At 41.5% G+C, this 27,243-nt stretch overlaps 2 protein-coding genes across 4 annotated transcripts in view; one reads left to right on the forward strand and one right to left on the reverse strand.

The window, feature by feature from the left end:
- LOC129757291 (filamin-C) overlaps nt 1–27,243 on the forward strand; it is a 222,230-nt gene that overhangs the window by 36,060 nt on the left and 158,927 nt on the right. The gene's annotated exons all lie outside the window — the stretch shown is intronic.
- Nucleotides 13,078–14,202, reverse strand: LOC129752699 (uncharacterized). The gene has a single exon (XM_055748471.1). The coding sequence runs from the start codon at nt 14,200–14,202 to the stop codon at nt 13,078–13,080; it is 1,125 nt and encodes a 374-aa protein (XP_055604446.1).

Raw genomic sequence — 27,243 nt, forward strand, 5'->3', positions numbered from 1 at the left:
TTTTGTCCAAAATCCATATAAAAATGTTTTTTATCATTGCGATTTATCGATTATTTTATCGTTAAGCTATTAAATTGACATCTCTGGCAAATTTAAAATCCAAACTTGCCAGAAACGTCGATTAAATAGAAAAATAAAATCCATGTGAGATCCGAGCTATGCGCCTGGATGATATGCAATACCAGAGCAAATGGCGAGCACGGTTGCCGTAACACACAAATTTAGCCACAAAATAAACACCCGATGGCTTAATCCTTTACTGGGAAATTCCTTCGCGAAACATTCGCCAATACAATCGCGATTGCAATCGTTTGGTGATTGTGTTTGCGAATCAGTTAGAATGTCCGTGGTGAAAATAAAAGCGATCCAGTTTACTGCGGTGAATGCTTTGTGCTTCGGTTCGTTTACCCGAAGCTTGTCAAAGTTCATTCGTTCGGGATTGCAATCGTTAGCGTTCATTTTGGTGTGTGAAATTTTTCCATTCCCGATTGCTTTGATTGGCAGTTAGAACTGAACGAATTCACCACCGATGGCAAATTGAACGTTCTTCGATGCGATTTTTTCCATGCTTGGTCAAGACTCTTGCAGAGCCATATGTCATCAACACAGCTAAGACTGGCGATTGTTTAAGAGCCAAGCGAACTAGAACAGAGTAATTGGTAAGTCCATTGTTCCAATTATATTGTACAATGTACTTGTTATTCCAGAGCTTGACGAAAATCTTCTTTCGGTCAGAAAGTGCACCGAGAACGGAAAAAGGGTTACTTTTCTCGAAAAGCAAGTCAAGTTTGAGTACGACTTGGATTTGTTTTGGAGCCCTAAAATCAGGCGGGAAACCTTGCTTGGAAGTCAGCCAGCAGTCAAACAATAGCAAATGCAACTCGAACGTCTTGGCGTTGGAGCGTTGCAGCGAATGGTGCGTAACAATATGGTGGAGGGTATCTGCCCGTATTCCAGCCAAAGTGGAGAAGCAAGCTGTCTGCGAAAGCTGTATGGCAGGTATACAAGCAGCCAACAGTTTTTACAACGTCGAGCTGCCTAGGTCGGATAAACCATTAGAGCTTCTGCACTCTGACGTATGTGTAGATTCCGACGTTTGACGGATTCCGTTATTTCGTCACGTTCATTGATGACTTCACCCACTTCATGACTGCCTATCGACTGTCTATCGACTCTCTATCACTCAAACACAAGGGCGAAGTGTTCGAACGCTTCAAGCAGTTCGAGGCTATGGCAACTGCACACTTCGTTCAGAAGTTGTGCAAGCTGCAATGCGACAACGAGCGTGATTACGTTATTAACGAGTTTCAAGGGCATTGTTCTGTGAAAGGAGTTCAGATGATATTCACGGTTCCGTATACTCCGCAGCACTGATGGAGAAGGCCAGAGCGATGATCCATGGTAGCGGATTGTCGAAGACGATGAGAGACAAAACTGTTTTGTGCGCTGCGTACCTTACAAACAGATCACCAACAAGAGGTCTTGTGGTCAACAAGACTCCTTTCAAAATGTGGTACGGTCGGAAGCCGAAGCTGAGCAGGAAAAGCGACAGAAGCTCGATTCAAAATCGAAACGTCTGGTATTCGTGGGTTTTGCAAATAACGGGTACCGACTTTGAAATGGGTCGAGCCGTTCCATCTAGATTCACCGCAACTTGGTCTTCGATTAAACCTGCATTTTGGAACCAGTGCGAGACGATACTGAACCAGAGATTGGCATCAAGCAGTCTGTCGAACACCCACCAGAGGCCATCACATTTGAGCGGTTAGCCAATGGGTATGAGCCAGAACAACAACCCACATCCGAGCGGCCAGTCGATATGCGTGCATCTGAAAACTCATTCGAGCGGTCAGCCAATGTGCACACAACAGAAAACACATCTGAGCGGTTAGCCGATGTGCTTGCTGATCCCGATCACACTGTGGTTGACAGTGTGGTTGTTGACGATCACGACAAAAGTGACTACGAGAGCAGGATAGAATTCCTGGACGATGATGATGATGACCAAGGTTCCTTCGACCCTGAACCGGCCTTGAGTCAAAGTCAGCGAACAAGAGGAACTACACAGCGCTACGTGGTTAACGTAGGCGCTGTTGTTGACGAGGAGCTACCTCAGAAAATCACTAATCTGAATGTGGACGACTGGGATTTCTGGAAAGTCGCCATCGACGAGAAGATGACAGCCCTGAAGGACAACAAGACTTGGGAAGCGGTTAGCTTCCCCCGGGTCACAGGAAACCCATCCTGTCCAAGTGGGTGTTCACCGTGAAGTGCAATGGTCGCTATAACGCTCGACTGATCGCGAAAGGCTGTTCCCAAAGACCAGGATTAGACTACTGGGAAACATACCCTCCGGTCGCCAAGATGGAGAGCTCCGGAACATCTTGGCGTTGGAGAACGAATACGACATGGTCGTTCATCAGATGGACGTCCAAACTGCATTCCTGAATGGAAATTTAGAAGCGGTTATCTTCATGTAGTTAACAAACGATGACGTTGGCAAATCGAAGGTCGTTCGATTGAGAAAAAGCCTCTACGGCTTGATGCAAGCAAATCTTGCTTGGAACCAGCGATTCAACGACGAGATAAGAAAGCTTGGTTTCTATCCACTGAAGTGTGACTGCTGCGTTTACCGATCCTGTAAGCGAGGACTCACGTGGATGACATTCTTATTGCCGTAAAAGACGTTTCAGAGGTTATGTGGTTCAAGACCGAGCTTGGAAGGCTATTCCAGATGAAAGATCTCCTAAAAATCAAGACTTTCTTGGGAATGACCATCAAGCGAAACTTCCCGAATAGCGTCATCAAGATTTCCCAATCAGGATACGTCGAGAAGGTTCTGCAACGATTCAGTATGGTCGATTGTAAACCCGTAAGCACACCGCTTGATACAAATGTTCGCTGGATGAAGCTGAACGGTGGTGAGGCTTTCACCGAACAACCGTTCAAAGAATTGATCGGTTGTCTACAATATCTGGCGACATCTTCGAGACCAGATATCTATACTGCGGTTAGCGCACTGAGCAAATACCAGGCCAGCCCAGCGGATAGGCATTCGCAAGGCCTGAAGTGTTTTCTGCGATACCTTCGAGGTACGATGATGCAGATTTTGCCAACGACTCCGATGATCGAAGATCTGTATCAGGCTATGCTAACATGATTTTCGGGAATCTAGTTTCGTGGTCAACGAAACGTCAGCAGAAGGTCAGTCTGTCATCGATCGAAGCTGAGATAGGAGCCCTTTGCCTCGCAGTCAAGGAAGGTTTATGGTTGGCAAACTTCCTAGGTGAATAGGGTGTGGTTAGCACTCTTTCCACGCTAATGGAAGACAACATTCCTTGCATCCAGTACCTGGAGGAGGCCCGGACCCATCAGCGGATAAAGCATCTGGACGTGAACTATGCATTCATCAGCGAGATCGTGAGAAGCCGTCAGCTTTCTCTACGACACATATCAACCGAGAATCAGCCAGCTGATGCCAGCTGCCACGAGAAGAACCAAAACATTGTTTGTTTTGGTTCCCCTTGCTATGTCCAATTCGCAATCGAGAACAATAGATCAATGATTGCTGACGGCAGGTGATGATGATAAACGCGGTACAAATGTTTACATCATCACATGGTTAGGCTAGACTACTTAAATTGGGTTCGTGGTAACACAACAGTGTTGCCAGATATTCTAGGTTACAGTGTCAAAGCACTCATTGAGAAATAAGTACTTTATCGGTTATGGAATATGAAAAGTGGAAAGTGACAAATAGCTATCGCTAATGTAATAGGTGGTTGTTTAAGGACTTGACGAACAAACCTCAATAATGATTAACTTTATTCCGACCACTAAAATCTGCATTTTCAACAAAAACTTTAGTCATTCTGTCATTTTTTGTTGCTTGTGTTCCTTACTTTTGTAAATTTTAAGTTTTTTTTATAATTTATATGTAGGAGGTTTTTCTTATATTTTTTTCAAATTCTTGTAATTTTTATCATTTTTCTGAATTTTTCAACTCAAAATATTTAAATAATTTGTCATTAAGTTAAATATATTTTTTTAACTTTTAAAGGGGAGAAATCATCGTAAATTTATTTTTGGAAGTTTTTAGTTTTTTCGTTGCATACATTATCAAACAAGCACTTGCGAATTGTGGGAAACCTAATGTTCATTACCAAAATATGCTCCCCAAGCAACCAAAAGTCACATATTTCATTGAATGAAGGCTTTGAAAGTTACATATTGGCTGACAAAGAGAATCAACTGCCCAATTCCCTTAAGTGAACATTATGTACTAATTAATGAACTTGAAAGCTGCAAAAGTGATTGATATGTACGTTGTATGTGACTTATTTTGCGCAATTCCCGTAAGTGATCTATATGTACTCATTAATGAACTTGAAAGCTGCAAAAGTGATTTATATGTGCGTTGTATGGGACTTAAGTCACATAGAGGGCACAAAAGTGCTCAAAACGGGATTTACTAATTCACATAAAGGGCACAAAAGTGCTCAAAACGGAATTTACTAAGTCACAAAAAAGTGCATTGAGGTGCTTTCAAAATAAAACCACCACATCGTGTTTTAGTTTCAGTTAGAACAACATCAAGGCGTGGTCTAGTGGTAGCGTGTTCGATTCTCACCACGAAGGTCGGGGTTCGATCCTCAAGCCGGGCAAGTTTTTTTTCAATAAGTTATTTGGTAATTGAGTGACCATTCTGATGCGATATATTTAGTAAATGTAGGAAAGAAGCAATTGAGCAATTAGTCGAGTTTGGAATCCGGTGCGTGGCATCATGTACAGAACATAGTAAATAATCAAGAGAAGGTGATATGAACCGATGTCAAGGGTGTGAGATTTTTTGCTCAATTTACGATTTTTTGGAAGCTGAATAAAAAGGCCGCTGGAAGCTGAATAGAAGATCATTTAGATGTTTTGGAACTTGAAAGTATCCATAAGAACTTAAATTTTAAGCTGCATAGAACGGGTTTCATATCAATGATGGGGCTGAGTAAGCGTTTTTGTACCTGTTTTATGGGACTTTTGGTTGCTTGGGTCATAACCTTTGTTTTGTATGGCTATTTCACATGAACAAGGAATGAAATATCAATAACTCTTTCGAACGCAACCAATTTGCAAATCAAATCATTTGGGGCATTTTGAGCCACCTATATTTCGATGTTTTTTACACCTTCTATGTGCTTTAGATTGTGAAATTTTGATAGTTGGTGGACTTTAATCGGCTTTTTCAGTCTACTGGGCAGTGAAAACGAATTTTGTTTTTAATTCGGACGTTTCGGTGATTTATTTATCTTTCATCAAGGATTCTATAAAGGTTGTTAAGTTGTTTAATGTATGACACCAGCATTGATAGAAAGAATATTAGAATTTAGACAATAGAACTCCTTTTTTGTAAGTACACTAAGGTCTGAAAAAAATATCAAATTCTTTTTTCGTCACCTCCCTTTGATTGTATGCAAATCCCGAAGGGGGAAATAAAAAAAATTTAAGGTTTCAATTGAAAAGAAAAATCATAAATTATTCGAAATTTCGAACAGTTCATAGAGCAGAAATCAAACTTCAGTGGATAGGAATTCTATCATCTGACAAAAGAAGGATTTCAAATTTGTTCCGGTCTAATTTTCATATCTCATTGAACAATAATATCCCAAAACAACTTAAAAACCCCTTTTAAATCCTTGCCAAAGATGAAATAAATCATCGAAATGTTGGAAATAAAAACAATTTTTTTTTCACAGTCCAGTAGACTGAAAAGGCAGATAAAATTCCACTCACTATACTCCTTTTTAGCTTAAAATACATCCAAAATTTTTTCTTTCAAATAAAGACTCACACAAATCCTTTAAAAGGAATTTTGCTAAAATGATCACGAGCCAAGTTTTTTATACTTTTATTTATTTGCTCACCTGAAGTTGCTTAGATAAGTGATTTTTGAAATCCCAGTTTATGGTGAACTATGAATTTGCATGTTATTTGGTCATCTTGGGTTTGGTGACCCACAATTCCCCACAACTTTCAAAATAAAAAAAAAACTTTTCTTCAAACTGTCAGAACTTTTGAAAATGAAATCATTAAAATTTTTTTTTGCCTAATGATACGTTAGAAATTTAGATAACCAAACCATTTATCTTTTCCATTTTATTTGATTACGAATATCAAAACGTTGGTAAAGTGGTAAAGATGTAATGAAGCTTTGAAAAAAGTGACCCAAGATATCCCACTATTCGCTAATTATTTTTAAATCACCCTTGTGGAAGACTTATAAATCACCCTCAGAAAATAATTGAGTTGAGAATCATTCCAAGCATTCGGGTGATTGACATGTGTTCACAGCTTACATTAAAAACTTAAAAAATATAATAAAATCTATTTTACAAATTGACTAATCCAAAACAGTTTTCAGTTCAGTTTTAACGTAATCAATACTAAAATATACGCGGCAAACTCACCGATCATGAGGTCACTATCCATTCAAGGTAAAATTAAGCTATTAGAATTTGGAATGCACGGCTTACAGCTGATTTAAAATAAAACACACGCTGTCGACCGAAGGAAAATATAAAAAACAAACTGCTTTAATTTTATTTCCCATACACGACAAATCAGACAATCGCCAAAAATGGCATTTATTATCATGACCGTCTGTCAGTTTAGACTCTCAGCCGGAGCTGTTATTTTTGCTGCTTTCCTGTAAAGCTCCAACGTTCGTTTCGTGGAAAACATCCAGTCACTTCTGGTACCCTCGGTTGAATTCAAGTGTCAGCTCTAAGTGCGACTGGCCACGGCATAGGGACAACCAACGACGATAGTAATCAAGGTCTTGGCGGGTCGCGGACTCTTGGCGGGCAGCGAAGGAAGACCTCACTAAAGTCAAGGTTCCGGTAGCTATTGATGTGCGAAAAATATATTCAACTTCACGACGAACGGTTGAAGATATACAATATAAAACTCCATTACCTTTTTCCCAGTAACCTCGAAACGGCCCGAATGAGAAGAGCCTCTTGCGCAGTTGGACAAATGAAAACGCATTTATCACTGCCTGGCGCGCGAGCTTTTGTTTCGGCATCTTCCATCTTGAAGCTTTCTCGGCTCCGAAAGATGCGGTATAGAACAGTGTAAAAACAGTGGCTGTCAAATCGTTACGGAATAACCACAGCTCAATCCAGCAATCCAGCAGTATTCAATAGTTCATGAATGGGGTAAAAATTCCAATCCAATCGACATTTCTCGTGTTCGTTCGCGGATAAACTCATTTGGCCGCACCTGCCTTCAATCATCGTCGAACGATTCCCGCCTATAGGTCTAACCTCATTACAATCAACCGAAGTACGTTACAAGTACCCGTACACTTTGTTCATGGTTCAGCTGGGCGGCTTAGCAAAATGTTGCTATGCTCAACGTCATAGAGCACCATTTCCATTTCCATTTCCACTAGACTAGGTTAGTGATTGTTGAGGAACAAGCTACTGGAAGCAAAAATTTCGCGCCGACATGCAAACTGTTCAAAGGCATCCCCGACTAGCAGCTATGCAGTAGCTCTGATAGCATTCGGACAGGCATCATCAGTTGAGTTGGGTATTACGAGGCAGGTTGCATGAAAGGATGCAGATTTTTTTTTAAAAATTGTTTCGGTTTGATGAAACACTGAGAGAACATCTCTATCTCTTATTTTAGCTCTCAAAAGTTTCTAATGTAATTAATTTTTTATACAAATATTTTTAGATATCGTAAAATGAGAAGAATAGGGATATGGAATCGGGACACATATTGGAAAAATAAATCTGATCCAAATATCAACCTAATATACACATTGTTATTTTTCTTTATTCAGGACCATATCGTTTCTTGGTTCATTGCTTAAAAGCAAATATAAACTCAGTTTACTTTATGTTGCTTGAAAAAATTATAGAAATAGTTATTTGAAGCACTAGGTAAAGCATGGATAACGATAAATCTGGACGAAGTAAAAAGGGTCTATCTCAGAGCTATGTATATATTTTATTGAACTTTAGAGTAAAAATAATAAAAAATTATTCCGATGTTGTTTCGATGAAATTTCGAACTTTTCGTCGAGTATTTACCACTCATTATAGTTTGGACATCCTATTCGCTGACCTCAGCGGCCATTTTGTTCCACAATCTCTGTTGCATCTCAAGTCGTCCTACCATCTTCATCTTCTGCTTGACAATTGCCCAAAATTTTTCGATAGGGCAGAATTGAGGGCAGTTGGGTGGGTTTATGTCCATTTCGACAAAATCCACCCGTCGCGTTGTTCCGATACCTCTTTGCTTTAGTGGCAGCTTGCCAAATCTGTCGAAAACTTTACTGGTCCTTTGTGAGATATAATGAACGAATAAAAAAAAACGTTTTTCAGGCACTCCTCCTTGTACATTTCGGAGTCCAAGGTCTTGATTTTCACATAAACCGGGGTTTTTCGTACTTTCTGCTTCAATGTCCGGCTTTTTTGCTTACTCGCGCAGACGAATCCTTCTGACGGTGCACCGGTCGGCGTGGAATTTCTTGGCTATGTCGTAGTCCGACTACCCTGTGTTTGCCTTGATCGTTCTCAACACCTTCAAATGCAGTTTCCTATCCTTAGGTCCACTTTAACGCTTGGTATGAACCTGCCAATCGATAGTATACATCTCGAGGAAACATTTTAGAACGATGCACACGGACAATTTGACCATTTTTACAGATTTTGCAATTTTTAAACCCGACCACGTCGGATTTTTGACGTGGCTGTCCAAAATAAATTTTCGTCTCGGGGCTTCCATCACGTATAACTTTTTTGGAACAAAACGAATCGTAATGAAATTTTCAGCACTGATAGAGGAAACATTTCCGAAAATTGTACCTAGCCTTTTTTCACAGATTTCATCATTTACCGTGCCTATCATTTGTATGTGCCTATCAAGCAGAATACTGATTTTAGCAAATATTTCATCTGTTTCTGTTCTTTATTCATTTGAGTAATTTTTATGAGAAATTCTCTTTTCGTTTTCGTTAAAACGATTTTATTATAACTGTTGTCTAAATTGCCGAACCTCCGTGCGGACTAATTAGTCCTATTTAATTTTTTCGTATAATTTTATTTAATATGCTAAAAACTGATTACTTTATACCGTAAAGCTGTCATTTTTTAAAAATCGATATCATTTTGAATTTAATGAAAAAAAAACAAAAACAAAAGTTAGGGTTGCCATACAATGTGTTCAGTCCGACCAGTCGACTGAAGTTAGAGAGAGCCACGCTAAATACGCGAGAGTACCGCACGGAGAGAGCAAGACGGCCGCTCTCGCTGAACGCGCCTAGAAAGATCTAGGCGATTCCATCTGGCGCAAGAACGTGCTCGTGTGCTTGCTCGACAGCCTATTAAAGGGTGCATTTTTCGATGCGCCTGGAGTCAAGCATAATCAAACCGCTAAACCGTGAAGGTGGGACCGAAGAAAAAGTGTATATAATAGTATAAATAGTTAAGTAGAGAAATAAAATAGTATGGAGGCCAAAAATAGTGCCTTCTTTCTTCTGGTGCTTCGCTCCGACGCCTTGCTCCCGGGTTTCAGCTGCCACAATCGGCTCTTTTCAGAGGCCCCTATCCGGAAAGAGTTTTGGATCTCGGTCAACCAGGCGATCGAGATCCCCCCGAGCCTTGGCCGCCAGGCAACGTCAAGAGGACCTGCCTGTACTGATGGGACAACCATGCGAGGTTGTCTCTTAAGGTCCAATCCCACGAGGGGAGCGAACCATCAGTAGTTGTTTTCCCAAGCGCTCACATCGACCTCGACCTCCAGGCACAGTTCGAGGACATGCCTCCACTGGTGAGACCGCCACCAGGGGTTGTCTAGAAGAGGCTCGCTCCCGCAGGGGGAGTGAGTCCCACTAGTGTTGCCAAGCGCCGCACCCACAGTCCACCAATATTTTCATGGCCACAAAACTATGAAATCAGTTCATCCATACGAAAAACTTAATCAAATCTGTTTATTATATCTTCAATTCTCTCTTAAGGTATTGATTGCAACCGCTTTTCAACTTCTCGGCCATCCCACATACGCCAGATCACGCTCCACTTGTTCTAATTACCTCGCTCGTTGCGCCCCCGCTCGTCTTGTTCCTACCGGATTCGTAGCGAACACCTGTTTTGCAGGACAGTCGTCCGACATTCTCGCAACATGTCCCGCCCAGCGTATCCGGTCAGCTTTCACCACTTTCTGAATACTGGGTTCGCCGTAGAGTCGCGCGAGCTCGTGGTTCATCATTTGCCTCCATACTGCGTTCTCCTGCACGCCGCCAAAGTTGGTTCTTAACACTCGTCGCTCGAATACTCCGAGTGTACGCAGGTCCTCCTCGAGCAATATCCATGTCTCGTGCACAACTGGGCTAAGTCTTCTCGACCGCCGTTGCTTGTGGAGTCCATAGAAGGCACGACTTTCGCCGCCGCCCGAGATAGACAAAGTCTTCGCCGTCGATCGTGACCTTGTTATTACTGTACAAACGGACTCGGTCGGTATCGGATCTGCAGGCCAGCGTATACTTAGTCTTGGACGTATTAATCATCAAACCAATACTTCCTGCTTTCGCAATAGATCTCCTCCTCCACCGCAGATGAACTCGATAATTCATCCGAATTCCGCACACACTGCGTTCCATCAATCGTCACTTTGATCAGTCTGGACAGCTTCCCAGAGAAGCCGTTCTTGTCCATGATTTTCCATAGCTCGTTACGGTCGGTAGTGTCGTTTGCGGCTTTGAGGTCGATAAATAGATGGTGGCTAGGGACTTGGTATTCACGGCATTTTTGAAGGATTTGCTAGTGTGAAGATCTGGTCTACCGTGGACCGTCCCTCCATGAAGTCGGCCTGATGACTTACCACGAATTTGTTTGCTTGTGGCGTTAGGCGTTGGAGTAGGATTCGGGACAACACTTTGTAGGCGGCATTGAGGACAGTAATCACTCAGGAGTTCTCACAGTCCAATTTGACGCGTTTCTTATAGATGGGGATATTACCCTTTCCTTCCACTCCTCCGGTAGCTGTCTGTGTCCCAGATCCGGACCATCAACCGATGTAGGCAATCGGTCAATTTGTCCGAGCCCGTTTTGATAAGTTCAGCTGTGATACGGTCCTTTCCAGCCGATTTGTTGCTATTCAGCTGATGATTGGCTTCTTTAACTTCACTCATCGTTTTTAATCACCTCATGATTGTCCATCAGGATGCCTCCGTCCTTGTACCGGCACATTTCGGCTTGCGGCAGGAAGCCTTTGCGGGAAGCGTAGAGTTTCTGATAGAATTTTCGTGTTTCTTGGCAACAATGCAGCTGCTCCAGCTCTTCGAGCTCCTCCTCCTCCTCCAGCCGGCGATTTTTCTCTTGGAAAGTTCTAACTCGCTGCCTCTTCCGCTGTCGGTGATTTTTCACGTTTCGACGGGTACCTCTATGCACTACTGCCGCCCGCGCGGCATTCTCGTCGTTCCGTCGAGTTCTTTTCACATGACCGAGGACGTTCTCCGCAGTTCTGTTGATGGATGTCTTGATGGTATCTCAACAATCCTCGAGGGGGACTTCGACCTCAGGTTGCCTCAGCCGTGCGATATTTAAACGAGGCGGGCGATGGTCACTACGCAGAATTTTGGGCGCATCTTTACCATCGCCAGATAATGGTCTGACTCGATGTCCTCGCCTCGACAGGATCTGACGTCGATGATGCCCGAGAAGTGCCGGCTGTTTATCAAAACGTTATCGATTTGTGATTGCGTTTGGTACGGTGATCTCCAGGTGTACGAGTGTGGGAGGCGGTGCCAGAAAAAGGTACTTCGTACGGCCATTCGTTTGGAGGCGGCGTAATCTTTGAGTCTTATGCCTTTTTCGTTGGTCAGTTGGTGCGCGATGAACCTTTTAATTGTTGGTTTGAGTTCTTCCTCCTGACCGACCTGAGCGTTAAAATCCCCGATGACGATGATCTTGAAATCATGTTTTGGGCAGCGGTCGTATTCAAGTTCCTGCCGCGCGCAGAATTCTTCTTTGTCGTCAGAGGTACTTCCGAGGTGAGAGCTGTGCACGTTGATGATGCAGATAATGAAGTATCGGCCCTTGATTCTCAACCGGCTCGTGTGTTGCCACAGCTCTTGTAGATGGTGTCAGTTGCTCCCCCCGGTGGGGGAGCAAACTTAATTAAACGGGGTCACCAAATGTAAGTTGTTCCCCCCGGTGGGGGAACAAACTTAGTTAAACGTCCCGATCATCACGTCGGGCCACCAAGATGTCAGTTGTTCCCCCCGGTGGGGGAACAAACTTAGTTAAACGTCTCGATCATCGCGTCGGAATCACCAGATGTAAGTTGCTCCCCCCGGTGGGGGAGCAAACTTAGTTAAACTATTAAAATGTAAGTGGAGCAACTTCTTTAAACTACACTGGGCTGTGATACTTTCTTTCGGCTGACAACCGAACACACTCGATTCTAACTTGCAACTGAACTATATTTTCTGAAATATTATTAACACTTACTTTTCACACAGTTTACTGCTGCTGACATCAGCAGTAAATGTGCGGCCCGCGTCAGCACTAAATGTGCGCGGGCTCCTTATACTTGAGCCAAGCCAAGCTTCGCGCGCTTGGCCTGCTCCTCTAGTTGGCGCAGCCGGCGTTGGCTGCGCCGCCAATGAAAGATGATCGCCGCGATGATAAGGGCCACGATGAAGGCCCCATCCATCGAGTACGATGCCACATCGTGCATCGTAATGGAATTTTCCACGTTGGTGTCGCCTCCGAATGGCCACATGCTTCGTTTGGGTGTCGAATAACTGACCAATAAATCGAGTGATCAATTCGATTTATTGGATCAATTTGCTGATATGGTCATTCTGGTGCTCCTCGTATCCATTCCCTAAGGAGTCACCAGGCGGATGTTACACCAACCACTTTTGTGAGATTGGGCCAGCGTTGCCCAATCTTTATGAAACTTCCATTTTTCTCCCCCCTTTGGGGCGCAGTCTGCCGCCCCAAATCGAATCCGTAGACCTTGGGGGTGGATCCTCTTCAAACTCAGCTGCTCTTACTTGCTCTGTTGCATCTAGTTGTGGCATTTCTGTTGGCTCATTGCTAGAACACCTTGGATAATTTTTCTAAGATTCTGCATCCAGTACGTGCGACGAAATTCGCTTATGACTAGCTCGAGTCCGCAGTGGAAGTTCTTCTCGTGTATGTGTGAGATGATTGTTTTCGAAAATGGATGAGTTTTCGGGATCATGATTGGGTTTTTATGTGTGAATGGCACGTCAGCCATACATAGTCTTCCGGTAACGTGTAGTAATCCTTCTCTCAGTGTTAGGTTAACGTGTTGAAAAGGTCCTTTGGGTATCTCTGCACCCCTTCTTAGTGCTTCAATTTCAACGGAATACGCCTTTTGCTGCATAGTCCGCACGATGAGTTTCATGCCTTCTTCCAATTCAGCTGGAGAGAGAGGTCCTTTATTTGCTATGCTGCTTGCTCGCAGTCTCATAGGTAAAAAATTGTCCATGGCTCTGCGCAGCCATGCAAAATGCCGTCGGGTTTTTTCAAACGAATTGTGGTATTTATACGCAAGAATGAAGTCTTCGTGTATTTCTGGTATTGCCATGAAGATGCTTATCTTTTTAGTTTGTTCCTCATTGGTGTGATACTCTGGAGTATTGGGCCAATTAGTATGGCGTCCTAAGAATTCCGGACCATGTGTCCAGAATTTTCCTTTCTTTTTAACGAGCAGGCGCGTTGTGATTCCTCGAGAGATCATGTCCGCAGGATTTATCTCCGACGGCACATATCCCCATTGCTTTGGTGTAGTGTGCTGCAGAATTGCGATTTCTCTGTTTTTCACAAACTGCTTCCAACGATCTGGCGATCCGTGTAACCACGCGATTACAACTTGTGAGTCACTCCAATAATACTCTTTGGATATACGTTCTCCGAAAAGTTTCTTGGCACGATGACCCAGCTCTGCCATAAGCAGTGCTCCTTTGAGTTCGAGTCGAGGTAGCGATATCTCCTTTAGTGGCGCCACTCGAGATTTTGCACAAAGCAAGTTCGTGGTAACGTTTCCTTCTGAGTCAATGTGGCGCATATAAATGCATACTCCATAAGCCTTGGTTGAGGCGTCCGAAAAGCCGTGGAGCTCTAGATAATGCGGTTTGCTCGGAACCGCCCTTCTAGGAAATTCCATTTCCTGCAACTTTGGCAATTCTTTCTAGATGTTTTGCCAAGCCGATGTGATTTCGTGGGGGATTTCGTCATCCCAGTTTAACTGATACTTCCATAACTGTTGAAGCAGGATCTTGGCTGACACGATTACGGGTTGTATCAACCCCAGTGGGTCGTAAAGGCGAAGGATTTCCGAGGCCAAGCCCCTTTTAGTCATAGTTTTGAACTCTTCTTTGAAACCTTCCGCTTTGAAGGTGAAGGTATCGTGTTTCGGCGACCAATGTAAGCCGAGTGTTTTGATCGCTTCGCGATCTCCAATTTGGATAGTTTGTTCGCGATCCTCTGCTGAGACCCCATCCAATATCCTTTCGTTGTTCGATGCCCATTTTCTTAATGGAAAACCTCTGTTCAAAAGCGCCCTTTCTAGCTTTTCCTTTATTTCTTTGAGCTCTTCTACGGTTGCTGCTCCCACCATGAGGTTGTCCACGTAGAAGCATTGTTGTATAATGTTGGCAATTTGCGGATTGACCGCTTTCAATTCCTCTCCCACCTGGTGCAACGCGCGGCAGGCCAGGAAGGAGGAAGACGCTTCGCCGTATGTGACCGTCTTGAGTCTGTAGGTTTGAACCTTTTCCTGTGGGGTAAACCTATATAGGATACACTGAGCCCAGGTGTCATCCTCGTGTAGTAGAATCTGCCTGTACATCTTGGCGATGTCTGCACTGAGAACGTAATCTTCTCCGCGGAAGTCTAGAGACAGGTCGAACTGGTCTCGTTGCATAACCGGTCCAACTGCCTGGATGTCATTCAGCGCCATACCCGTGTTAGTCTTAGCGCTGGCGTCAAAAACTACCCTCAGCTTAGTTGACGTTGAGTCGGGCTTTACCACGCACGAATGTGGTATGTAGTATCTGACCTTGCATTGGTCCTTGTTTTTGACCAGTTCCATGTGGTCTAGCTCCAAGTACTCCTTCATAAACTTGTCGTACTCTAGCTTCGTTTCCATATTCCGAGCGAGTCGTCGCACTAGAGATAGCAGTCGTCGGTGCGCTTGCGTATATGAGTCCCCCAAGCATGAGAGCTCCCTTGTCCATGGGACTTGCACCATGAATTTTCCATTTGAATTGATTCGATAAGTCTCCCTGAAGTGTTGCTCCACTTCATTTTCCGTTGGGCAGATGTTCTCTCTGGCATCTGGTTCATCCCCTTGGAAGAATGTTTGAAAAAGTTGGTTTAGCTCCTCGTTCGAGCACTTTTCCTTCCTTGATTGTTCGTGTGCTAGCATTGCGCTAGGCTTTATGACTCCACCTGTATCCACGTAACAGGTGGGTTCCTTTTCAACGAGCAGGGGCGTTGATTTTCCACTTAATTGTTTTTGTGCTAGCATTGCGCTAGGCTTTATGACTCTACCTGTATCCACGTAACAGGTAAGTCCCTTTTCAACGAGCAGGGGCGTTGATTTTACACTTGATTGTGCTAGCATTGCGCTAGGCTTTATGACTCCACCTGTATCCACATAACAGGTGAGTCCCTTTTCAACGACCAGGGGCGTTGATTTTACACTTGATTGTGCTAGCATTGCGCTAGGCTTTATGACTCCACCTGTATCCACATAACAGGTGAGTCCCTTTTCAACGAGCAGGGGCGTTGATTTTACACTTGATTGTGCTAGCATTGCGCTAGGCTTTATGACTCCACCTGTATCCACGTAACAGGTGAGTCCCTTTTCAACGAGCAGGGGCGTTGATTTTACACTTGATTGTGCTAGCATTGCGCTAGGCTTTATGACTCCACCTGTATCCACATAACAGGTGAGTCCCTTTTCAACGAGCAGGGGCGTTGATTTTACACTTGATTGTGCTAGCATTGCGCTAGGCTTTATGACTCCACCTGTATCCACATAACAGGTGAGTCCCTTTTCAACGAGCAGGGGCGTTGATTTTACACTTGATTGTGCTAGCATTGCGCTAGGCTTTATGACTCCACCTGTATCCACATAACAGGTGAGTCCCTTTTCAACGAGCAGGGGCGTTGATTTTACACTTGATTGTGCTAGCATTGCGCTAGGCTTTATGACTCCACCTGTATCCACGTAACAGGTGAGTCCCTTTTCAACGAGCAGGGGCGTTGATTTTACACTTGATTGTGCTAGCATTGCGCTAGGCTTTATGACTCCACCTGTATCCACATAACAGGTGAGTCCCTTTTCAACGAGCAGGGGCGTTGATTTTACACTTGATTGTGCTAGCATTGCGCTAGGCTTTATGACTCCACCTGTATCCACATAACAGGTGAGTCCCTTTTCAACGAGCAGGGGCGTTGATTTTACACTTGATTGTGCTAGCATTGCGCTAGGCTTTATGACTCCACCTGTATCCACGTAAAAGGTGAGTCCCTTTTCAACGAGCAGGGGCGTTGATTTTACACTTGATTGTGCTAGCATTGCGCTAGGCTTTATGACTCCACCTGTATCCACATAACAGGTGAGTCCCTTTTCAACGAGCAGGGGCGTTGATTTTACGAGCAGGGGCGTTGATTTTACACTTGATTGTTTTTGTGATCGTTTCGCGGTCCCTTGCTGACGTTGAACGTTGCCGCTCGATTTTGAGCCTTCGGAAAGTGTGCGCTCTCGATCGCCGTTTTACAGGTGAGCTGGTTCGCTATTTTTTCCAACTCCGATTTCAGCTCCTTCCAGGAGTAAATCTTCTGCAGATCGAGCCGTTCCTCCAGCTTAGTCAAGGTTCGCTCGTCTAGCCTCTCCTTGACTATGCAGTTCAGTAGTCCGTTGGCTACCCAATCAAGCTCTGATGCTTGAAGCGCTATCTGCTTGGTAGCTGATAGCATCGTATCCACCGCGTCAATCAACCCAAGGATGCTTTTTGGGTTTTGATCACGGGCTCGTTTGATCCGCAGCAACTGGAAGAAGTACCCCTCAAAGGCAATCCGTTTTTTATAGAATCGCTCTTCGAGCTTCGTCCATGCTGCATCAAATGGCAGACCGGAGCTTTCAAACGCCTCGCTCGCGTGTCTGGCCGGGTCAAAGTGCTCGAAGCACTTTCCTAAAAACGCGTACTTGTCAGCGTCCTCCGTAAGTGTGCTGATGCGCTTTTCGAAGCGGCCTTTGAAGGCCAACCATCCGGTGGGCGATCCGTTGAACCGCGGCAGCTCAATCCGCGGTAGATGATCTGATCGGCCCAGGCCGGCTGCAATGGTTTGATCCAATATGTTGTTTCTGCTCCCAGATGGACCATCGTTCTGGAAAGCTCTTTCTCGCTCGCTTATCCAGCCCAACAGCGTGGCCTTTGTTTCGGTGTAGCTATTCGTGAGGGGTCCCCTTCGTTCGGGGGCACCCTCGATACCCTCAAGGGCCAACACCACCCTTGAGGCTTGCTGGAAGAGTGCTTCCAACAAATCGTGCTTTGCGCGTAGTAAGGAGACGTCTGGTACGTCTCCTACTCGAATTGCAGCGGCATACGTATTAATTTCTCGAATCGATCCTTCGAGCGCCGTCAGTTGTCTGGCATAGACCAAAATTTCTCCCGCTTGGGCCATGATTATTTTCAATTTACGTGCTGTGTACACAATGCAACGTCTCGGAACTTTTACTAAATATCACGACCACTATTTCAGTTACTTGTGATTTTGGGCCTTTCTAACGAATGCACTTCACAAAGTTGGGTATTCATTCACTTGATCAGTTGAATAATATCGCAGATTACCAACGTTTGTAGATCGAACTTCTGTTTTTGTATATTTCGTTTCGCTCCGGCTTCTGCCACCGGAAAGTGAAGGGGCACAATTTGTTGCACGCACTTGGATCAATCACACCTAACAATGAGCCACTACAAACTGGAACGCTTGAAAAAACTGGGCTTGGACTGGGATTAATTAACTGTGTCAAATCTCTGTTGACATTGCACCGTTTTATGTTCGCCTCTTTAAGCACTAACGTCCAACTCGCACGAATGTCTCAATTCGCAAACACTTAAATCTTACCTCCCCCCGTGGGGAGTGACTTTTTCTTCAACTCTCGCGCACACGATGGCCAAATTTAATTAGCTCCCGCCACAAGGGGAGTGACTTTTCGCTTCAACTCGCGCGCAAACGATGGCCAAATTTACTTAGCTCCCGCCACAAGGAGAGTGAATCCCAGTTTTTACTGATTGCGCACAGATAGTTTGAACACTTAAATCTTGCCTCCCCCCGTGGGGAGTGACTTTTTACTTCAACTCGCGCGCAAACGATGGCCAAATTTACTTAGCTCCCGCCGCAAGGAGAGTGAATCCCAGTTTTACTGGTTGCGCACAGGCAATTGAAACACTTAGATTTACCTCCCCCCGTGGGGAGTGACTTTTTTCTTCAACTCGCGCGCAAACGATGGCCGGGAAGTTCCGTAACTTCCCGACCATCACGTCGGGGTCACCAAAATGTCAGTTGCTCCCCCCGGTGGGGGAGCAAACTTAATTAAACGGGGTCACCAAATGTAAGTTGTTCCCCCCGGTGGGGGAACAAACTTAGTTAAACGTCCCGATCATCACGTCGGGCCACCAAGATGTCAGTTGTTCCCCCCGGTGGGGGAACAAACTTAGTTAAACGTCTCGATCATCGCGTCGGAATCACCAGATGTAAGTTGCTCCCCCCGGTGGGGGAGCAAACTTAGTTAAACTATTAAAATGTAAGTGGAGCAACTTCTTTAAACTACACTGGGCTGTGATACTTTCTTTCGGCTGACAACCGAACACACTCGATTCTAACTTGCAACTGAACTATATTTTCTGAAATATTATTAACACTTACTTTTCACACAGTTTACTGCTGCTGACATCAGCAGTAAATGTGCGGCCCGCGTCAGCACTAAATGTGCGCGGGCTCCTTATACTTGAGCCAAGCCAAGCTTCGCGCGCTTGGCCTGCTCCTCTAGTTGGCGCAGCCGGCGTTGGCTGCGCCGCCAATGAAAGATGATCGCCGCGATGATAAGGGCCACGATGAAGGCCCCATCCATCGAGTACGATGCCACATCGTGCATCGTAATGGAATTTTCCACGTTGGTGTCGCCTCCGAATGGCCACATGCTTCGTTTGGGTGTCGAATAACTGACCAATAAATCGAGTGATCAATTCGATTTATTGGATCAATTTGCTGATATGGTCATTCTGGTGCTCCTCGTATCCATTCCCTAAGGAGTCACCAGGCGGATGTTACACCAACCACTTTTGTGAGATTGGGCCAGCGTTGCCCAATCTTTATGAAACTTCCAGATGGCATGACCATCTTGGAACGTTCGTATCCTTGAACCTTTCCAGCATACCTCCTGCAGCGCTACGATTTCGAATTTGTCCATCCATTTGATGGAGAGCATGTGGGTACTGCCCATGAAATTTAGGGATCGTTAGTTTGTTGTTCCGAGTTTCCATTCGCTCGCTAGTCTCTTTTCGTCGCGTGGGTCTTTGCCGATTTCCATCCGAAATCTCCTGTTCATGTTCGTTCGTTGCTGGTATTTTTTTCTCAGTCACGGGCTCGCAAGGCTCACAGCTAACCCCACTATCTCGCAGGAGGACCGACGTGATGTTGCTATTTTGGGTCCCGAACACCACCAGGATGTTATTGCACTTCGCATGCTGTCCCTGACATGGAGAACAGACGCGTACGGAGCCCACTATCTCAATCTGCGTGCGACCAAAGTACCCTCACTCCGCTAAGGTTGCTGTGAGACAAGATATGGCCACTACCCGAAAGTTGGGTGTATGGGGTCTCGAGTTGCACATTTGTACCGTTCGCCAGCTAAACCAAAGATTCGAAGTTTACATGATTTAAATCAAATTTATTCTATTTAACATGTTTTTGGGATACAAGCATTTAACAAACATGATGGGAGCGTAAATACAAAAACATTTTCTTAATTTTTAAATCTTATTAAGGACTTTTCGGCTTTTCAGTCAAAATATAATTTATAAACAGTACATTTGCTTAATGTCCTACGTTTCGGTCATGATCATGGCCATCATCAGAGAAATCCTAAAAATAAGATAATAATAATAATTTTAAAATACAATAAAGTTGTTAAAGAATTTCTCTGATGATGGCCAAGATCAGACCGAAATCTAGGACATTATGTAAATGGACTGTTTTTAAATTGTATTTTGACTGAGAGTTCGAAACATCCACAATAAGACTACATTCACCAGTCACAAATCAACCATCTAACTTAATTTTAAAGTTCATTTGAATTAAAATAAATTCAACCCAAGTTTTTGATTTAGGTTTCTTTACGAATAATTTTTTAAAGTTAAAAATGGGGCTTATTCTGCGACTTGAGTGACTTAACTCGCGAAATTTCACGTATTTGTTCTGAGTCCAGAAAATTCTTCAGAAATGTTTTTTTTTGAATCGATGGGCTCTGTATGTCGGTTATTATTAACAGATAACAGATGTGTAAAGAGATTCTCAGTTGAACACATGTTAAGAGATTTTATTAAATGGAGTAACTAGGAGAGCAAATGGATAAGTGAAATGAAAAATCATATTCCACATTGGCAAAAAATGAAAATAAGGAGGAATACAGCTTGTGCAAATGCATGTATTACATATGCGTTATTGGCATACCCTTCTCGAGAGAAAATACGTCCAAAAGTTCAAAAATACAAGCAAGAATTAAAAACTGATTCAGAGTCAAAATATTTGCTTCCAATGTTTTTAACTAGAAACATTTCTGAACTCTGCATGCTATAATTCACCTTGACCTATTTTCTCCCCTACCTCACTGAATTCCTATTGACAGAAATATGAGATTCCTATTTGGGAAGTACTGGATAAATCGCTTCGTACGACATTGACCAGTATCCCAGTGGCAGCATTCTTTTTGAAGCTGCCACACAGCACAACAAAACTAAACTCTGATGAAGTAAGTATCATTCAAAGTGACAACTATGTCTTATTATTCATATTGTTTCTAAGTAAAAGTATGTTAGTTTATATGATATTATATGATCAAACTTTGACGACATCATATTTTTAGTTTAGTATCGAAGATTTATTGAAGGTGCTTTGTTTTGAGCAAACGTAGTTAACTTGTTGTTTTTACAGGGAGTTAGTATTTTGAAGCAATTCAATAAAAAAAATCCTTTTCCTACTGTACAGTACCCCTTATTACCCATTTTCTGATTGTTATTTCCCCGCATTGAAACAAGAAAATGCGCGGGAGTAGGTGGAGCGGGCTCTGAAATAGTTGTGCATCATAGACCTACCATTTCCCGCGCCTGCCCATCACTTGACCTCAGACTTGAAGTCTACGATGAAAATGGCAGCAGATGTATACAATTTTGCATCAATTGCAACTAGACGGGCGTTGGGAATACAAAACGGCTTAATTGAAGTTTCTGACCGGACCCGCCTTCACTGCGCTATGCAAATAAAGATGAACTCAAAACGGGTGGATTCAATGTCACGCACAATTTGAGCAAAAATGAAATTTATGTCTATATTTGTTAAAGATGAGTAAAAGATCATATGATAATATTGTAAAATTCGTAAATAATGTAAACATGTTTCTATGACGTTTTTACTGATTTCACATAAGTTGAAAATTTGTTTTCAAGTTAAACAAAAACATATCCAGGAAATAGACAAACATAAGTTAAACAAATCAAGACAGGAAATCAGTGTGATTAATTTTGTTCGAATCAATTTTGGAACGTCTATTGATTGATTGATTGATCCAATTCCAATCGGTTGGAATTAATGGATCATCCGAAAGACAAAAAATGCCATTTGTCCAATTCGGACAAGTGATTGAAACAAGCCATCATCACTCCATAACATATTTTTATCGACCCCTTCTTTCCTGCCACTTGCTCCGTCGTGTACGTCTCGTTGTCTTGAGACAATTGCCCGTGATAATTTAATTCAATTTTCCAATTTTCCGTCACACTTGGTCGACTTTTAAGGTTGCCGTCCATCGGTTAAAAATCTCTCGAAACGAGAAAAAAAAACATTCATCAAACAATGCCAAAACAATTGATGAATGATGTGGGGTACAGTGTTTTACGGAAATGTTTTTTCAAATTTATGGTTGGTATTTTTTTCCCTGTTTAGTACCAGAAAATTTTCAACACGAAACTTTTTCATGTGCCAATAAGTTATTATCTTCAGCTTCATTATTTAACAGACATCTTTCAACTTTGACTTTTTTTCAACTTCCTTACGCAAAGCTGATAAGTCTGCATTGTTGGTTTATGTAGATCGCGACTTAAAATTCTTGTTAATATTAAATCCTTAGAGAAATACTTACCTACTCCATTTTATCAATTGAAACCCTCTGACAGGATCAGGTATTCATAAACTATTTCTTTTCTTATTCACAACGATAAATGTTTTCCGAGGTTCAATAGCTGTCGATGAATCATTTGTTCCGATTTGGATGTCAATTGAATCGTCGTTAACGTCATGTTTGAGGAATGCTTAATTGTTCTCACGTAGACACTTTTTATTCCGGCCATCGTTTGACATCTGTAGGTAAGCGTAATCTGCCAGCAGAGCGCGACTAGTTTATTATTTATGCGGAATAATAACGCATTCTCTCAATGTCATGTCTGTCATCTCCTGTATATGGATGCGAATAATGAGGTACGTTGCCTTAATAAAACCCAGTCAATGAAACTAACACGCAGGGTTTAATGCGTCTAGAGATGCCGTTGGGTCATTCCTGCCTGGAGGTCAAAAAAGGTTATCAATCAAGACGAGTATCAATTATAATTTTCTGAAACTAATGTAGTTTCTCGTGAACTTTAAGTTTCAAGGTCCCGACCCAAAGATCTGAAACCGAAAAACACGCATTTCAAATGGCCCAGTTTTTTCATTCGATCCTTCTTAAAGGTAGATTGGATACTTTCATTCATCAAAACAAACGAGAGACAACAAAAACAGATCTCAAACAAGCCCCAAAGCAATGCGAGTCGAATTGGCCGAAACCCGTGACGCCCGTTCATTCGGCGGGGTGGGTCAAGTGGGTTTTGTTTTTGTAAACAGGGCGGAATCGGGCGACAGAAAAGGTGCACACAAAACAAACCGGATGGTGTCTAGTCAAGAGCTGCCCACGACGTCTTTGAAGCAACCACCAAAAAAAACTCTTCTTTGCCGCCCAAATAGTTGAAACAAATCGACAACTCGGTTTTGGATCATTCAGCAGCCCGGGTGTGTTTGACTTTCGCGCCTTGTTTTACATTAGAACAGTTGGAAGCTGTTTTATTGCAACACGTTTTGCTGAGATTATATATAAGATATTAATAGCTTAGCGCAGTGGTTTTGTATATATGATATATGATTAGCAGCTTGATTGGAGAAAAAATAAGTTTGCAAAATCTAAGTATTACAATCTAGTTGAAATCCCAGATAAAGAATACTTATCCCTAATGGGGCTTCAGACATGATGTTCATTGAGGAAAATTTAAAATAAGCCTATCCGTAAAAAGTGTATGGGCTCTGGAAGCATAACTTTCATAAAAGTCAAAGAAAAAAAAATAAATGTGCTCAAAACAAAAAACGAATAGATACACTGCCGGCCAAAAGTTAGGGATCACCCGCTAAAAAACATGCAAATTTTGATCGTTCAGATCTCAGCCGTCTTAGGACATATTGCAAATCTTCTGATCTCATTTGAAAGATAATAAGCAATAGCTATTTCGGAGGTATTTTGCCAATAAATAATGTTTACGTTTTGCACCTTAAACTTAACCTAAGGTTAGAACAATTTCAAAAAATCGCACTCAATATTCAAAGCCAATCATCTCGCGATAGGGTGAACCAGATTTCAAAATTTGTGTTGCATTAGAATCCTTATTCTTTATTTCTCAAAACACAATCAAAAAATTGTGTGCAAAAATTTAAGAATGTACTTTTAATTAATACAATAGACACTTAAGTTATCGTCCAAAAGTTTGAGATCACCCCCCAGTATGGTGCATCGGCCAATAACATGCAAATTTATCTCATTCATATCTTTCTCATCTAACATCGTATTGCAGATCTGAAGGGTGCATTTGAAAGCTTAGGAATTGTTGGTTTTTCATAAATTCATACAAAAATTATATTTTAAAGTGATAACCATATAAAAATTTACCTGAAATTGATTGTTTTTTGAAAATTCACACTTATTATTGTGAATTTTTTTATGGTTATGGATTTAAAATATAATTTTTCTATGAATTTATGAAAAAAACAACAATTTCTAAGCTTTGAAATGCACCCTTCAGATCTGCAATACGATGTGAGATGAGAAAGATATGAATGAGATTAATTTGCATGTTTTTAAAAGAATGATCCCAAACTTTTGGCCGATACACCATACTAGGGGTGATCCCAAACTTTTGGACGTAAGTTATCGTAAGTGTCTATTTTATTAATAAATAGTACATTCTTAAATTTTTGCACACAATTTTTTGATTTTGTTTTGAGAAGTATAGAATAAGGATTCTAATGCAACTAAAATTTTGAAATTTGGTCAACCCTATCCCAAGATGTTCGGCTTTGAATATTGAGTGCGATTTTTTGAAAATGTTCTAACTTTAGGTTAAGTTTTAGGTGCAAAACTAAAACATTATTTTTGGGAAAAATACCTCCGAAATAGCTATTGCTCATTATCTTTCAAATGAGATTAGAAGATTTGCAATATGTCCTAAGACGGCTGAGATATGTATGATCATAATTAGCATGGTTTTTAGCGGGTGATCCAAAACTTTTGGCCGGCAGTGTATACAGTAAATTACCAAGAAGCTACGAGTTTGGATTGGATATGCATATTTTTTCGACTATTTATTTTACCAGTTTTCACAGTACGTATAAAGTTAACATTTCCGGTCTTTAGTAGAAATTAACAAACATTTGATAAGAAAATTTATCATCCATAAGCTTTTCAGATTGCAAAGATTTTGCCAGGATTCATTCAAATTCAAATTCATTTAGCAGCAATCTAAATTAAGAGTTCTTGAATTATGACTTCTAAAGTGCGCAAAAAATTCATCACTTTGGTTTGTGAATAACTTTTAAACGCAGGAATTGAAATTTATGACCCATTCCTCGTCTCTGGATCCTCTTCCTTTTTTTCGCGATTTTCAAAAAGTCACCATTTTCAAAATGCGATAACTCCGAACTTAGAAGTCATAGAAAATTTACAAAACACTCGTTGTAAAGATTTCATTAAAATCTGTTCATTTATATTATTTACGTTTCAGAAAAATGACGGTTTTCAACAGACCTCAACTATATGTTCGAATTATGCATTTATCTTAAATCTATCGATCTCCGTCTTTAACTATCTTTTTCCTTGTTTATCATATTTTTTTGTCTATCGTAGTTTTAAATAATGAACTGTAGATGCAAAAACTAAACTTCTTGTCATTGCTGATCTGGACCGCTTCAAATGACAAAAAGTGTGAAAAAGGTTTGTGAATTAGATTTACTAACTCGTGTTTAATAAAAAAAAGTACCTTGGCTCCGTAAAACTAAAACTTTTGGGCCGTTTCAAATAAACGAATTATTAAAAACTGATTTGGATAAAATTACGTCTAGATTCAGTCAACCATACTTGTAGAGTTGTTTAGATAAACGTACCTAAATCAGAACCATAATAGTGATTTGTTGAGTTTTGCTACAATGTCATAAACATTTTACTTTGGCAAAACACCCCTTTAAGATGACCAAAAGAAGTTAAAGTTAAAGGTCTTCTGGACAGGTCAAGAAAAAATTCCGGATCCCAAGGTTTTGAGTCTGATGTACGTAGTATTTTTTACATCTACCCTGGTGGCTAGCAGAGGAATCATTTTTACTATATGCAAAAATACTTCGAAAATACATTTCATCTTTAATACCTCGGTAGCTGTGAATATTATATTGGTATTTTGATTGATTCTTACGTGAAATGTTTCGAAAACACGATGAAGTTTTAAAATTGATATTAAAAATATTCTATCCTCGAGAAAACTAACGTTTTAATTTTGGAACGGTAGTTTGATGTTTAAAATGTCATGTTTCTAAAAACGTCAATAATATATTTCAAAAAACTTCAATAAAATCTTTACAACGAATGTTTTTTTTTTCAAATTTCAATTACTTCTAAGTTCAAAGTTATTGCATTTTAAAAATGATGACTTTTTGAAAATCACCAGAAAAAGAAGGAGGGTCCAGTGACGAGGAGTTGGTGGGTCTTTCTCAAAATTTCAGGATTTGTATTGTGGACCTCTGCGTGTCTTACGGCCAAGATTTGTAAAATTCAGATAAGTCTCGCCTAGATGATTTGAAGATAAACAAGGAAAAAAAAAATTGGTGGCTGATGATCAATGGAAGCTGCAAATCAGTCAGTGTTACCTAGCACTGAATAGATAAATTTACAAAAAAGAACATCCTTGACATATTCTTCTTTCATATTTCTCTTCACATTTATTTCAAATAAGACTTGGATTTTGCTCAGATCTGTCCGGATATTGTCCTGTTTTTTTAATATAATGAATTAAATGCAAATGTTTTTGTTGTAATGAGAAAAACGGCTTTTGAAAATCGTTAAACGGCCCAACGAGAATTCTGCACTTCTAGACAAACTTTTTAAGTCAATGTAATCTACAGAACCTGTCACTGCAACGGCATTCGAAAGTTTGTATAAGGTTTATTTTTTCGTTTTATTTCTGTTTAAAATCATTTGTTGGCCCTTATGGCAGGGGAACCAAGCGATGATTTAAGCCGTAGATATGGGATCGACTTGCACAATGGGTAAATATGACTTAGAGTTTTCGCAATGTCCATCAAAACAAAGTACTGAAAACGAAATTTTCTCTTGAAACTGCAGATAAAAATTTAGTGATTTCAGTGATAATCTGAAAAAATGATAAAAACCCAAATTGGGCTGACTTACCATAAGCAGAACTTTTGACATCCTCACATTCCAGAAATTTTTTCAAATATTTTTTTTTTTACTTTTGATGAAAAAGTTGAAAGAATTATTTTCTACTTATCCATATTTTACTACCTTCTAAGAAAATTGTTTATGGCGAATTTATGAATATTTAATTTGATGTCA

Source organism: Uranotaenia lowii, chromosome 3 (assembly GCF_029784155.1).
Source record: "Uranotaenia lowii strain MFRU-FL chromosome 3, ASM2978415v1, whole genome shotgun sequence".
Taxonomy (NCBI): Eukaryota; Metazoa; Arthropoda; class Insecta; order Diptera; family Culicidae; genus Uranotaenia; species Uranotaenia lowii.